Genomic DNA, 11887 nt, shown 5'->3' with positions numbered 1-11887 from the left:
TGCAACTACTCTCAGCCAAAAGAGATAAGCCTGTTGCAAGGCAAACCGTCTTTTTCATAGTATCTGTGTGTGTCCATGTGTGCGTACGTCACCAGCATTACCTCCCACTCTTTCCCTCCTACATCTTGGCCTTGCCCTAGTCACCTCTGTTGGAGCTAGAGGCCTCCTTCTCCAGTCCTTTCTCTGCCCCTGAGAGTCAGAAAGAGCTTCAGGAAAACTGTGAAATTAAGAGGCCAACTGCGAGGAGAAAACAACTAGTAGGTTTAGGTGAAGAGTATTATGTGGACATTTGCTTTTAAGACAAATCTGTCTTAATAAACACTTTTGAAGGATACTGAGTGCATGCCTATGTTTGGTAACTTCCTCCTTCCGCTGCTTTTTTTTCTGTCCTGACTTTTGCCGCCTCAGCATTAACAGTAGGTTTGACTAATAAAGCCACTCCTCTGCCACTTGACATGAGTCTGTCTGCACGTCAGTCTGTCAGTCTTAATTTATCTCTTGCTCTGTTTGGCTGCGGACTCCCTCATTGCTCTCTTAGTGTATTTACGAAGCAGCCAATTTGCGCGTCGTCTGTCCATTTGGCAATGCCCATTGTTGAGTCAGAGAAGTGATAAATCTACTGACGTATTTGCCTTTTGCAGCGTTGCCAACTTGTGAATCCATTCATCCACACACACAGATGCCCGTCGGAGGCAGAGCCTTTCCATGTGGTCAGTCCTTTGTGGTCGGTCTACTGTAGTCACATTATTCAGTCATAGTTCAGTCACACGGGCACAATCTGTTGCTTTTTGGTGGATTCTTGTTTGGGTTCTTGACACATTTTGTCCCACATTTGTGGAGCACTTTAAAACCCCTGCATTTAAAACAAGCTCTGCCACAAAGAAAAGCATAATTCAGGAAATATTCAGTGTATCTTTTTATCAAGGTCTCATCTGCATCCAAGTCAACAATCATTACACATTATATCAATATGTCACAGAAAGACATCCAAAAAGCAAAATCTCTGGCTTCCTAACAAGAAGCATTCGTTCTCTGTGGTTGTCGCAAAACAACACTGTATTTACAGATAATGGGGGATGGATGTGAGTTTGATGGATCCGAACAACTACTGATGAGTAGATTTATTACTTATCTCCTGCAGATTGTTGCTTCTACTGCCAGCACTGTCTTTCCTTTGTCTCGCTGTTCTCTGCTTCTTATTGCTGCATGAACACTCGTCTCCTCCTTTCTCTCTTTTTCCCTTCTCCGTTCTAATTCTGTTTCTTCTCAATCCCTGCCCCTCTTGTCGCTGTCATTTTCCTTGACACCCTTTCTTTTATTTCTTCTTCATGAAGTCCCTGCATTCCTTTCCTTTCTCTCCTTCTCATCTTCACAGTATGCTTTCCTCTCTTCTCTCTCTCGTGGTAAACCCTCGGCCTCGCTATGCATAGTGCTCTGTCTTGTAGAAGCTCAAGCCTTCACAGTTTTTGTGGATCAAGATGAAAGTGATTGTGTCTGACCACAGATATCACAAAATACATACCTATTTACATGACACTTTAAGTGATTACAGTATAGTCATTACTGTGCACGGATTTTAACAGTAATCGTAGTAGTTGTAGCAACCAGTTAATCGGATGCACTAATAGCACAAAGTCGAGGTGACAAACATTGTTCACAACTGCTATCAAATTGTGTTCATATTAGAGATGGACTCAGCCCTCGTAACCCTGATTGCAGGGAATAATAATATGACATCCTACAGGTAAGACATAGACAGCCACACCTGTAGAGCATTGTAGATATACATGAGCTTAGCTGAAGAATTCCTAGCAGCCCTGAAAAGTGTTAAGCCCTATGTGTGGTAGATTTTGAATCTAACCATCCCCCCATCTCCCTTGCTGTGCCTTGAGGATTTGCTTACAGCAGAGTGGGCAAAGGGGGTGTAGAGAGTCTAACAAGGGTCCCAGCAGCCTTTAAAACAGGCTGGAAGGGAAAGGGGTGTGGTACTAAGAGTCGTAATTCAGCCAAATAGCAGGTGGAGGTTGAGGCAGAGGGTGAAAACTGAAAGGGCTAGTAGTGAAAGGAAAGAGGCAGAGGAGAATCTGGAAGAGGAGGAGGATGGAGGCAGGTCGAACTCAGGTGGACATTCGAGTTCAAAGCACCGCAGAGTCACACCTGAGTCCTCATTGCCGTAGTTTGCCCAGTACTCTTCTGGATCAAGCTTGGGCAACGCCAGCTCTTCCTCTCCCAGCTCGTACTTGACTACTGAGGTTGTTGTAGATGGGCCTTTCCCATACAAACCAGCTTTGACAGTCTCTGAGGCTTTTTCAAAGATGCCTTTTGTGGATGACTGGGGCTTGTTCTTGTGGAACCACCAGCGGGTCTTGGTGCTGAAGGTGGTCGTGGTGGAGCCAGCGATGGAGCCAGGGTCGGGCAGGGGGCAGAGGGCGAAATCCATCTCACGAAGGAAGCGGAGGTCCTGACCACGGCGGGTGGAAGGGGATGCACAGATCACCTCAGATGAAGAGACGCGGGCCTCACGGAACCACTCCCACAGGCCACGGGACTCGCAGCCGCAGGACCAAGGGTTGGCGTTGAGGCGGAGGAACTCGATGCCCTGGGTGTCTCTCAGGGTCTGGCTAGGCAGCTCAGCCAGGGAGTTGTTGAACAGGAAGAGCATGGTCAGGCGGCCGAGGTCGCGAAAGGCGCGGCGGTTCACCTGCCTTACGCGGTTGTCGTGCAGGAGAAGGCGATCAAGGTTGACCAAGCCACGGAACACGTTCTCTGAAAGGGTGCGGATACGGTTGCCATGCAGGAACAGCTGGCTCAAGTTAATGAGGTCAGAAAAGATGTCATCCTGCAAGAAGTGGATATTATTCTCCTGAAAAAGAAAAAATATAAGCGTTAAGCATGAGAGCATCAAACAAAACTATATTTGATCTGTAATCTTTGTAACTGGACTAGTGGTGCTGTAAGTGAAGGAACATGTGTGGGTGGCTGCATGTGTGTAACTGTGTGTCAGAGTTATCCGCATGCATTTGTATGGCTTTCGAGCGCCCCTACCTGCAGGTAAAGAAACTGCAGGCTGTACAGCTTGTGAAAGATGTCATGGGGCAGGGCAGTGAGCCGGCAGCGGTGCATGTGGAGGCTCTGGAGTTTCTCAAGCCCACGGAAGGCTCCCCCTTCCAGTCTGTGAAGGTTAGGGTTGTCCCCGAGGTCCAACTCCTCCAAGTCCCTCAGCTCACTGAAGGCCCCTGCCTCAATCCATGTGATGTTGTTGGAGAACAGCCACAGAACCTGAAAGAGGTAAAAAGAAAAATAGATTGAGCCAATTAAATTGTGAATCGTGTTTTTACTATAATCTAACTTTAACATATTCGATACGAGAAAACACAGAACACTTGTTTTTCTGCATATTCCTTCTTACCTGAGTTCCGAAGCCAAAAGAGCCAACTCTAAGCTCCGTGATCCGGTTGTTCTGGAGGAACACGCGCTGCGAGTCATAGGGCACTCCGACTGGGACGGCGGTGAAGTTCTGCGCCTGACAGCTCACAGTCATGGGCGTCGGGTAGCACACGCACAAGTGCGGGCATGCCGACGCCGGACTTGGCTTGCCTAGGACCAGCCACACCACCAGCCAGAGGGAGAGACCGCCTGGAAGAGAGTGGGGAGAAAGGGACAGAAGTGAGCTGGAGCTGGCCATGGTTCTGAAATCATCCAGTACCAATCAGTGCAACAGCATGCAGCATCCAAACGGGTAAATATTGAGCTTGTTCTGTGTAATATGTTACAAATGTTTGATCCGTTCTGCTATTGTTGCATCAGTGCTCTTGCATTTTAGCCGTATTAACATCTATGATAACAGTAAGGACACCTGTATCCGTAATATGTTAAGTTTCCATCTCAGCACTGCAGTTGCGCCGGCCATTACGCACAGCAATATCACAAACGTGTCCAATCAAAACGTAGCAATGAATTCTCAGATGGAATAAAAAAGTTTTAACATATTCCTTGACATATTGCACATGCATCTCCGTGATAATAAATCATGAAATAGGCGTCTGACAAAACTTCCAACTTTCTTTTCTATCTCGTATCAACCATCCAAGTATCCATTCAATGTGAATCAAAGTACCGCCAATGATTTTAGATTAATAGGTAGGTATAAAATGTTGCACAAGTTCTAATGAAAAGAAATATTAACAGTCTTTATCCATTTGAGTATCCAAAACCAAAGACATAAAGAAGACAGAGGAAACTTACTTTTGCAGTTGCGCATGATGGAGCATCGTCGGCTCCGAAAAATAGGAGAGGTTTCCATCCTGAACCAAAGCCCAAAGCGAGTTAGCCTAAGACGTAGAAGTAAAGCCTGCTATCTCCGCTGATGCCCTGGTTCCCGAGTCGGAGCGACTGAGAGTGTGCCTGGTGATGGCTTCAGTGTCCCATTTATACTCCAGAATCTCGATATTGCCTACGGCAGTGGGCACCGTGGATTCTCCTACGTCACCGATCAGGGTCATGAATGAGTGAGGGCGGTAAGAAACGGAAAGGGGAGGGCCCGACCATAGGGGATTCTCTCTGATAGCTTGTACGCGCGTAAAAGCTGGTTGGAGACGTGCGCTCAGACTCTGTTAGAGGAGGAGACTTTCTCGACGCACATAGGACTACGGGGAAGGGAGGGCTGAAGAATGAAAGTAGAAGCAGTGGAGGGAGGAGGGAGCGAGCCAAGGCACGGTGCCCGGTAATGATGACTGGGCCTTGTGGAGGAGCGGAGGACGGGTAGGAGAAGAGCGCACAGCTCGTTTCCTGGCTTGCGCGCACAGAGACCGTTATGGTCTGTTTCCGGCGCGCTGCAGTCAGACAGAAAGATACAAAAAAAGGCTTAGATGGTTCTGTGTTTGGGAAGAAGGATGCCCCCGAATTATGATTCAACCATAAGAGAGAATTCTGTGCCAGGAGAGAGTCACTCAAAACAACCGTGATTGAGTAGTATTTGTTGTGGAGGTTAACTACGACATGCTCCAGTCATTAATTATAGCTCCTGACATAATTATTGATGATGAAAATCTGAAATGGCATCAATTAGGTAAGCAAGGAAAGAGTGGACATATGAAAGTGGGTTTTCTATTTCTCTTTAAGGACATTCAGGGATATGTGGGACTATGTTCATTCGACTTGTCACAATCTTTTTCAGTTCTATGACTTATTTCCCTGTTTTCCTTCCACTACTTCAAATGTTGTTCATAAATGGGCGAATGAATCCTGAGAGCAGAAAGACAGCAAAGCACAAGAGACACCTTAGTATGCATGCCACATGAAGTCTGCTTTGCTGTGTCTGTGCCTCAAGCTGTCACTGCTTGCGTTGCTCCCAGCTGTAAGACACCGAGGTAGCATCAGATGTGGGAACGTCACAGTGCAATATATTCAACTCATTTATTCGATCCAGCCAATGTTTAAATTACATCACCGTCCAAAAATAGAAGCCACTGAACATTGTCTTGTGTCTAGTGCAAAGGTTTTTCTACAGATTTAAAACATCACACAGCCCCAGATTAAAGGCTAAACATGTACAAGGCAAACATAATATCACAGCTACACTAAACAGGATGGACTTAATGAGACTTAATTAATGGAAAAGTCTTATGCAAGCTTTTAAGGTCTCTCCAAATTGGCACATCTTTTTGTCCTTAATGTGTGACTCATTTTTCTTGAGTTTATTCTAGCAGTCTTGTATCTGTAATTCACTTTAGACATGTTTGTATAAAGAACTATAGAGTGGGGATATGGTTTTCTGTAGCATGCCCTAGGAGCATTGATGCTATATTAATGTAACCTTATGCAAGCAGCACTTTCATATAACAAAAAATAGCCTTCACAGTAAAAAAAATAAAAAGATGAGACTGTAGTTATACGAGCAGTGCTATAATAGACTAAGGCAGACCTTGGAGAATAATACCGGCTTTCGTTGTATGTCTGACACGGGAAAAAAAGCTCTGACTGAGAGCTGGGATGTGAACAGCTGAAGCAAACTCATTCATAGAAATGTTCAACAGATAAGTGCATGCATAAGTGTATGGCGGCATACAGTACATGCATACACACACTTTATATAAATCTCTACTTTGCACTGAAGCCTGATAAACAAATGAGTAACTGAGGGGATCCATTACACGGTGTGTTGTTGTGCCTTCACACCCTCTGCTTTGTCCTTATCTGGACTTGTGGACGCACACAAGCGTTAGTGCCCACTGGCCATCCGGGACCAACACCTCACAGGCTTCCCTTGTCACACACCCACGGCACCAGCTGTGCCAGTGTCTTTCTGTATATGTGCCTTTGCGTGCCTGCCTGCTGAGGCAAACTTTGTCTAAATGCCACCGCGGCGTGGCAGTCAGTCAGTGTTGTGCCAGTCACCCACACAGCAGGTTCGCAGTACTGTGTAGGCACAGTCTTCTCTGTGAGTGTGATGATTGCTACGTCGTGTTTGTGTTATCCCCACACAAAAACCAACCGAGGCTTCCCCGGCCTACGCCCACTCCACCACATCTGCCAGACCGTCTATCTGTCCATCTGTATGTACGTCTTTCTCTGTTTGAATCCTACCTCGCTTTTTATTCACTCTCTGCTCGGCTCTGATCCACTATTAGTTACCAACTGAGGAGTGCGTCACTGCAGCTACTTGCGTGGCCTGATGGTATCTTGCCCTCTGTGGTGTGAGACTGCCTGAAATAAAATTACTTTCAATCAGCTGAAAACAAAAATGAGCCTCCCGAATTGTCATCTCCAGGTGTGGCTGTGCGGTTCAATCCTCTGTGACGTCGACGCTATCGCAGTGATAGCAGGCCGGAATGTATCCCAGTGAGAGTGACAGGACGCTACAGTAGATGTGCGTTTGTAACCAAGGTGACAACACGTGTCCCTCTGTTCTTAAGCCTGTGATAAAGATATTAAATATAGGAGATATATTCGTGTTATTGAATTTTAGCCCACATCTGCCTAATGGACCCTCTCTTCTCTTTATTAGGACGTGTTTATTTAATAAGCACATTGACTGAGGGATGAATTCTGAGCAGGACACTTAATCAAAAGTCAGTGTTTGCATGCAGTGTCAGCATCCTTTAGGGCCACGGTAATGAGAAGGAAAGCGAGGAAGATGTGAATACATGCCCTGCGGTGGTTCCGATACAAACTGCAATGTGCATAAAGTCGAAGACGTTTGGCGTCGCGCAGACTTTAAGACACAAACATACACCGACAACCACCAAGCGGCACAGTGTCACGCATGCAAATAGTAAAACAAAGGAACCCAGGACATGTACTTGTAGAACGTGACTCAACGTGTCATATTGATTTTTAGAAACACATTGCTCTCTCACACATTCACAGAGGCACCAGCATCTTTCAGTGTCTGCCCATTTGTCAGAGACAAAAGCCGCTCGTGCATCCTATTCTTCCCTGTCTTGCTCACCTCCCCTCTCCTACATCACTTCTCTCTTTGTCTGCCAGCGCGCCCTCCCTTTTTGTTGCCAGTGTCTTCCATTTGTTTGGTCCCTTGGCGTCACCACTTCCGATTAGCCATATACTGCTGCTGTCTTTCCACACACTGGCACACAATGAGCAACACAATGGCTACTAGAGTTTGTTTCTTCTTCTTATAAGGCAACTCTTCTTTTTGAGTTTCTAAGCCATTAACTTTATACTTGGCAGTGACACTCTGTTACTCATTTCACGTAGTCAGTTTGACAAAAGAAGCTTTGTTAACTCATTGAAGATAGCATTTGAACACTGTATAACGTACTTAAGCAAAAATACTTCAAACTGCTAGTTTAAAATACATTCACATTTATCTGATTTATGGGAAATGTAGCATTTAGTGTCACCAAAGTTTGGCCCAAGCTGCTGAAATAAAATTTGGACTCTGTTAATAGGATATTTACCACTGTCCCCATCATCTGTATCATTGTGCAGTACCCAGAGGTTAAAGAAGCCCCTTTATGCACAGACCGGAAAGCAGACTACACATAGCAGCTTCCATATATTTATTTAAGATATACTCTTCTCCACATAGGCTGACTGACTTTTAAAATTAGGAACAAGCCTCTTATAAACTTAAAATATTAAAATGCAGGAGCCACCTGAAAAATGAAAAGTGTTTCTCAACCGAATGAACTCTCAGCATCTGCATACCAGTTAAACGCAAATCAGATTAATTAAGAGCTCTGCATTGTTTACATTTGTAAACGCGGCTTGTTGTCCATGAAGTGTGAACTGGAGAATACCATGGAACTAAAAAAAAAAAAAAAGTATGCTCAATACAAGAAAAAGAGACACACTTGTAAAGGCACTGTGGTCAATAACTTAAGGGGAGGGACTGACATTTAAGTTTATGCTATGATGAAGTACACAGTCCAATAGAGGGTAACAGTATAGACGTTACAGTATAGAACCTGGGTTCCTGGGGAAGTTCCTACTTTATACACATACTGCCAGTTCAGTTTTGTTTGAAAACAGAGCTATAACGTGTTCAGTAAGAACCAGAACATATGATATAAACCAGATAAAATAGACGAAATAATAATAGAAATACTGTCAGTTAAAAATAAGAAGTCATATGATAAAAGAGGGTTTTAAGAGATTTGGGGAAGGATATATAGCTGTTCCTCAAAACACAAAGTGTAACAGTATGGGTCTTTATTCACGCAAGCTGTTGTATGTGTAGCGTTAGAACGCTGACTATTCAGGGCCAAAAGTACAACATAAAGTAAAAAATAAATAACATAAATCAACCTTTTTGTAAAGTTCATTCATTCATCTTCTGTAATCGCTTGTCCTGTGAAGGGTGGCAGGAGGGCTGGAGCCTATCCCAGCTGTCATTGGGCGAGAGGAGGGGTACACCCCAGAGAGACAGACAACCGTTCACACTCACATGCACACCTACGGCCAATTTAGAATCACCAGTTAACCTAACAAGCATGTCTCGCCAGATATGTCTTGCTGTGAGGCATCAATGCTAGCCACCACACCACTGTGCACTGTGTATACAGAACACAGCAAATAAATACTGATTGAATCGATCGAAACAAACTGAAAACCACTACCTCACCCTCACCTTTGCATGAAAGATAACATACGATGGCTGCGTATTCTACGTAAAAATGCAAAAAACTCTCCCTAGAATCACTGTCTGGCTTGGTTGTCCATTCTGAGCTATTGTAGAAACATCACAGCGCCTAAATTTGGGCTCTCTGGAAGAGGATCAGCAGACACAGGGAGAACATGCAAACTCCTCACAGTTTCGAACCCGAAACCTTCTTGCTGTGAGGCATCAATGCTAACCACCACTCCACTGTGCCACCCTTTTCGCCATTTTTTTTCCTGCGTCAGCACAGCTTCCTCTTCTCTTCTTTCTTCTCCTGAAGAACAGTTGTATAACACTGGGCCATATGTGTTTCCATGCGTCCAGATCAATATTGTACACTCTGCCTCCTCTTCCATCCGCTTCTCACTTGCCCACTCATTCGGTCCATTTCTCTTCAAAGCTAATCTGCTCGGGGTCCACTCATGGCTTCCTCTTGCAATTACCAAAAACATCAAAGCTTTTCCCGAAGCTTTTCCGCTACTCTCTCTCTATTCACACCGTGAGATCCACAACTGACACCACTTGATCTTAGAGCCAGAGGAAATGACTAACAGTAACACTTTTGTACACCTGCGGACCTGTCCATGACAGAATATGATGGTAAACATAATCTTCTACACTGACTACAGTGATGCACTGAATATATTGTATATAGCCTCCAGGAGTTGGGATGGTGGTTGGTTGCAAAGTGGTTTGCAAAGGAAGCTACAGGAATAGGCAAGCTAAATCTTTTAGGGCCCCATGTTACAAACTAGAAATGTAGAAGGGAATCAACTGAGCGATGTAAAAAGTGTATGCTCAGTTCAACTAATAATAAAATGTAAGTTGAGGATGTCGCAACCTGTTCTGTTGATAGGTGAGGTGAAAATATTACAGCGTCTCATCAGCCGCAGATCCGCCACCTGTGCTGACCTTTATTCAGTGTCAGCTGTAAAAATGTTCGTTTAGCATTGAGCTCCACGAACAGAGAAGCTGGAATGCTCAGCAGACAGCGAACACCTGGCTCAGAGCAACATTATCATTCATTTGGAGTCATATCTCTGTCTACCTGGTACATACAGGTCAACTATTTACTCTCTTGTGCTTGAGTTTTTAGTTTGTACTAAATGCAGAGGGATACTCTGGCCCTTTGTCTCCTCTAACAGCTGTGTCCACCAGGTAGTTGCTAATCTCTAGATCTCTGTCTTTGCAAAGGACGGAACCTTTCTGGTTTCCGTTTGCAGTCCGAGTTGTATTGATCAACCACACTTGAACAGCCTTTTGCTTAATGCACTTTAACAGCCGGTGTAAAGTGCAGAAGAGGAGAAACTTGTTATGCTTGTCAAGCAAATACCTGAAACAAAACCTGTTAAGGGATGGTAAACTAGCTCCTTGTGAAATGATCCTACGCTAGATGTCAACTCTTAACTCCACCCCCATTCTCACCTCACGTTGCCATTCAGACTGTAAACAATGACAGACACAAGAAGCAGGAAGTCTTAGTCTGGATATGAATTTCCCATTAGGGCACTGGCAGTGTACGGTTGCTTTTAATGGTTTTAAAGTGAAACCAGATGACTGCTGTGGCCAAAGAATGGCACTATTAAAACAAATCAGTGCAGTTCAGGATCGGACTGCACTGATTTGAACAATTATCATCATTCTGTTATAAGGCTCATAAGCTTGTAAAACACAGGCTTCTTTCTTTTATCTCTTTCCTGTAATCCTGAGAAATGATTTTCACATCCGAAGCTCGCCTTTAATGCAGTCTACACATGCCGATTCCTTGTCATTTAAAATTGTGTTTTATCTGCACGGGGTCTGATCCCTCATCATGGGTTTGATCAGGCTCTAGAGGACGGATCAGCCAAATCAAACAACATTTTTGTGATGTCTCACAGTGTTTGATTTGCTTCACTATCCCCTCACATGTCCATCTGTCTCTCAGGATGGTTTCGTCCAATTTATTCAGGCTTTAGTGGCATCATGTAAGCTCTGCAAGGCTAGAACAACTTAAGTTCACAGCTTTTCTCTTTTCTCACATTTCTCACACAGACTTGCTTTGCGTCATCCCTCCTTCCAAATAATATCTCTCCCTGCATCACCTGTGCATTTTAAGGCATGTACGTCAGCACACATATTTTCTAATTAACACTTCTTCCAGGTGTAAAACCTTTTTTTTGTTATTATCTCTCCTCTCTCTCTCTCCTTCATGAGGATGATGTGTCTCTTTTGCTACAGTAGCAGGCTATAATCTAATTGGCCTATTACCATTTTGTATTTATGTCAGAGCAAAATGAATGAATTAATGTGTGAGTGGATGTTTGGAGCCATGAAATACTGTAAAAGGTACAAACAAACTATACAAATTCTGATGCCTGTCTGAAGCCTGTGAAACTGATAAAAACTCATAATAAAAAATCCACGAAGACCTTGGTCTGAAATCCTTCACTGGTACGAACTGGCTGGGAGCCTGAAAAAAGCAATTAAATAGAGAAAGAGAAGAGAATGAGATGGGTAAGACCATCAGACACTGACACGTATTCAACTCAATTTATATGTGAGGGGCAAGTGGACTGACGTCAGTGATGTGACGCACAGAGACCCAGAGGAATTTCTCAACTCAAAAACTCAAATCACCACAACCAGACGGCGAGCTGAAAAAAAAAAAACATCACATCAATCAAATCTTGACAAAAGTAGTTTACTTCGCAGTCTTTTAAAACAGTAAATAATGAATGATTTCACATTTGATTTGAGTGTTTTTGATTTGAGTCTGACTTAATG

At 44.1% G+C, this 11887-nt stretch overlaps 1 protein-coding gene across 1 annotated transcript; it reads right to left on the bottom strand.

Moving 5' to 3' along the window:
- Nucleotides 1-2002: 2002 nt before the first annotated feature.
- rtn4rl2a (reticulon 4 receptor-like 2 a) lies at nucleotides 2003-4318 on the bottom strand (the record flags this gene model as incomplete). Its single annotated transcript, XM_084554540.1, has 4 exons — nucleotides 4246-4318; nucleotides 3410-3636; nucleotides 3046-3279; nucleotides 2003-2863 (listed from the first exon to the last, which is right to left on the bottom strand). Exons 1-4 carry the CDS (start codon nucleotides 4301-4303, stop codon nucleotides 2003-2005), a joined length of 1380 nt encoding a protein of 459 aa, XP_084410666.1. The 5' UTR covers nucleotides 4304-4318.
- Between the last annotated feature and the right edge of the window lie 7569 nt (nucleotides 4319-11887).

Source organism: Chelon labrosus, assembly GCF_963514085.1.
Source record: "Chelon labrosus genome assembly, chromosome: 2".
Classification (NCBI taxonomy): domain Eukaryota; kingdom Metazoa; phylum Chordata; class Actinopteri; order Mugiliformes; family Mugilidae; genus Chelon; species Chelon labrosus.
This window is presented reverse-complemented; position numbering and strand designations above follow the sequence as displayed.